The sequence below is a fragment of the Rhincodon typus genome, chromosome 1, assembly GCF_021869965.1.
Source record: "Rhincodon typus isolate 14 chromosome 1, sRhiTyp1.1, whole genome shotgun sequence".
Classification (NCBI taxonomy): domain Eukaryota; kingdom Metazoa; phylum Chordata; class Chondrichthyes; order Orectolobiformes; family Rhincodontidae; genus Rhincodon; species Rhincodon typus.
Genome location: NC_063332.1, coordinates 81,660,941 through 81,664,777, shown reverse-complemented (window position 1 = coordinate 81,664,777; position 3,837 = coordinate 81,660,941). Strand labels below are relative to the sequence as shown.

Below are 3,837 nucleotides of genomic sequence, written 5' to 3'. Positions count from 1 at the left end.
ACACACACACACACACACACACACACACACACACACACACACACACAAGTGCTGGGGAAAGTAAGCACTAATGTGTATGACAGTAGTGTAAGGGTTTTAAAAATATATACATAACTGTGAGATTAGTTCTCCTAAAAAAACCTATAACCAGGGGATTTAGAATCTCCTCTGTTCAGGCGACTGACTCTGAGCTTGCATGGTCACAGCCAGTGTACTGTGGACAAGTAAATAAAGGGTGACTTGATGACAGGATACCAGCGTCTGTACAGTTATTTCACTCACCAAGTTTTCTACACTCTTAAATAACTTTAATAAACTTGTCAAACACAATTTCTCTTTGCTTAAACATTGTTGGCTCTGTCAGATTGTGTTATCGTTTTCTCATTGTCTTGCTACTAACTCCTTCATAATGGAGTCCTGCAATTTCCCAACGACAGCTGATAGGTTAATTGGTCCATTGTTTCCTGCTTTCAGTCTTTCTTCTTTCTTAAAAGAGGTGTTCATTTTGTGGTTTCCAAATCCACTAAGACCTTTCCAGAATCTAGAAAATTTTTGAAAATTACAACCGATGTAACTCTTCTCTGCCTTCACATCTTTGAAGACCCTAGGATATAGGTGTCAAGTCCAGGCACTTGTCTGTCTTTCATTGCATTAGTTTTCCCAGTCCTTGTTCTCTAGTAATTGCGATTATTTTAAGTTTGTCTATTCTCTTTGCCCCTTGATTTTCTTTGGATGTTCTTTGTGTCTTCTACAGATACAAATACTTGACCAAAGTCACTGTGATTTCATTGTCTCCTGTCTCACCCTCTGAGAGACAAGCTCATGGTTACTATTCATTTCCTTTTCATTTGTACAAGATTTTACTGCCTGTTTTTGTATTTTTTTGCTAGTTTTGTCTCAAATTCCAAATTTCTCTTTGCTTTTGAGTCATACTTTGCTGATTTCTATAACATTCCCAATCTCCTGGCATATCATTAATCTTTGCAGCATTGCACATCTTTTCTCACAATGTGTCACCATCCTTGATTTTCTTAACCACAGATGGAGCATCCTATTCACTTCCTTTCTTAAATGGAACACATCTTTGTTGAGATTATAAAGTATCACCTGAAATGGCTGCCAATGCTTCTCTATGATAATAGCTTGCAACCTATTTTCCCAGTCCACTTTAGCTAACTCTGGCTTCATAACCTTATAATTGCATCACAGAAGCATCTCAATGCAATGTCATGATTGAAATCAGTAATCCACCGCGTGAAACAACAGGAAGCAGCATTTGTTATCCAGATTGCAACGTTCCAAGACTGGGAGTTAGCTTTATAGATGATTACCTTCTAAAAGTGATGGTTCATCATCAATGTCACCATCATATATTGTGGAAGATGGGCTGAAGGGAGTGTACACCTCTTGTGGCTGTAAAATACGTCCTGCATAGAGTTTTGAAGATTGCGTCATTTCTGAAGGAACAAATATTTTGGGCTGTGTGTATCTATTCTCAAATTCACTGAAAGGCAAAGACATAGAAGAATCAATCATCAATAAACTAACAATGTCAAGTACTTGTATGAATTCCCTCAGGACATGCAGTTTTTTCAGGGCATGCTTCTGATGCCATAAAAGTTGGCAGTGCTAGATACATGGTTTGTAGTTGCCATTTGAACTTGAAAATTGAAAGAGGCCTGTTAATGACTGTCTATGATTTCTTAATGGACTGTTAGTTAAACTCCTAAGGGACTTTACAGCAAGTTAAGAACAATAGTGATATTTAAATTCAACATCTGAACAGCAGAAGGAATAATCAGATTAAAGAAGGGAAGGTGAGAAGAGCAAATGACAAGGAAAAGAAAAGAGGATGGAAGGAAGGTGGAATGAAAAGGACAGATCAAGAGAATGAGACTGGGGATAGAGAGTTGAAAGAGACAGTAGATGAGTATTTTAAGCATTGATGCATTAGATTTTACTGATTTGCATATATATCTCCACAGCAACTAGAATTCTGACTGAAATCTCATTAAAGTTTAATATAGGCTGATAATTATTCTTTTGCGTTTCATATTTTATACCTCCTGAGCTACATATGCAGTTCTATTAACATTTTGAAGTTGTACCCTCAAATCCCTCTGTTTGTCCAAAAATACTGAGCCCATTCAGAGTAGAATTTCTGTTTTCTTTTTAATGCAAATTGCTGCTTACACTTATTAGCACTTAATTGGTTTCTGTTACTTGTTAGCCTATTCTTCCAAAGTCTGCTCAGTTTGGTCACAGTTACTACGTGACCCAAAAGAACCGATGAAAAATCACAGACTTGAAACTGAACTTAAACTGAACTCTGCTACAGGACTTTCTGAATATTTCTGCCATTTGCCGTTTTTATTCCAAATTTCCAGCATCTGTGGTATTTTATTTATGTATTAGTAATTTATCCAAAAGTCTAGTTCTATAAATGTATGTTGAATAAGTCTTAAAAAGAATTACAAAATATAAATGAAGATCTATAGGAGAAGATAACCTCCTCCCATTTATAATATTGATGGTCAACCTAAAATCACAGAAATCCCACAGTGCAGACAAAAGCCATTCAGCCCGTTGAGTCTGCACTACCCTCCAAAGAACATCCTGCCCCACATCCCTGGACATAACAGGGCAATTTTTTTTTAAACCATGACCAGTCCACTTACCCTGCACATCTTTAGACTGTGAGAGTAAACCAGAGTACCTGCAGGAAACCCACACAGACACAGGAAGAACATGCAAACTCAACACAGAGAGTTGCCCAAGGCTAGAATCGAACCCAGGTCCCTGGTGCTGCGAGGCAGTTGGCTAACCACTGGCTACTGTGCCTACAAGCTATAACACTTATATTAAAAGAGTCAACTTTAAGTGCTTAAAGTACTTTATCAACAAGGCACTCATTTAGTACATTAATCAATAATTGATTTTAAGTGTTAAGAAAGCAGCTTATCGTTAATTTGAATTATTTAACGTGTGCTAAAACCTACAATTCAGCATGAAATTAATGGGCTATCTAATAGGGAAGTGCATATATTAATGCAGAGTAGTATTTCTTAAGTGCGCTAAGTTTTCATCCCTGAAATGACACACAAGAGACCTGCAGTAATGCAGAGTTCTAATTGAGGTAAGGAAAACACATCAATAATGCTACAGAAACCCTCTAGTAACCAATAATGGAATGCATGAAGCTGATGGCTACCACTGCATTATAAGATTCCTGTTGCAGCAGTCATAAGTGTTGGTTTTGATATGTCTGCAGCATTTGAATAAGTGGGATGTTATCATGAAGATGATGCAAGATGTAAAAAAAAGTAAACTAAAACTATTGTTATGCACAATATGAGCTTCCAATTAATCTGCATGTGATAACACCCCAACAGAAAGAACGTGGATCTATCAATTGTAATATAAATGAAGTCTGTAAAACAAATGCAGAGATATGTAAATCTTTTGTTTTTCATAGAAGGTTAGACTAGAATCACAATAAAAAGTTACATAAATATGGCTCCAAACAGTTCAAACTCTGCATCCTGGTCCTCCCACTTTGATGCAATGGTCAAGAAAGCACAACAACATCTCTACTTCCTCAGGAGGCTAAGGAAATTCAGCATATCCACAAGGAGTCTTACCAATTTTTATAGCTGCACCATAGAAGGCATCCTAGCTGTATGCATAACAGTGTGGTTTGGCAACTGTTCTTCCCAAGACCGCAAGAAACTACAGAGAGTCATGAACACAGTTCCGTCCATCACACAAACCAGCTTTCCATCCATTGTTTCAGAGATAGTAGGAACTGCAGATGCTGGAGAATCTGAGATAACAAGG

At 37.3% G+C, this 3,837-nt stretch overlaps 1 protein-coding gene across 1 annotated transcript in view; it reads right to left on the bottom strand.

The window, feature by feature from the left end:
• Positions 1-3,837, bottom strand: part of LOC109930685 (protein YIPF5-like) — a 33,741-nt gene that overhangs the window by 28,213 nt on the left and 1,691 nt on the right. The window contains exon 2 of the mRNA XM_048602882.1: positions 1,332-1,504. Coding sequence (XP_048458839.1) covers positions 1,332-1,504 — 173 coding nt within the window. The remainder of the gene's footprint in view (positions 1-1,331; positions 1,505-3,837) is intronic.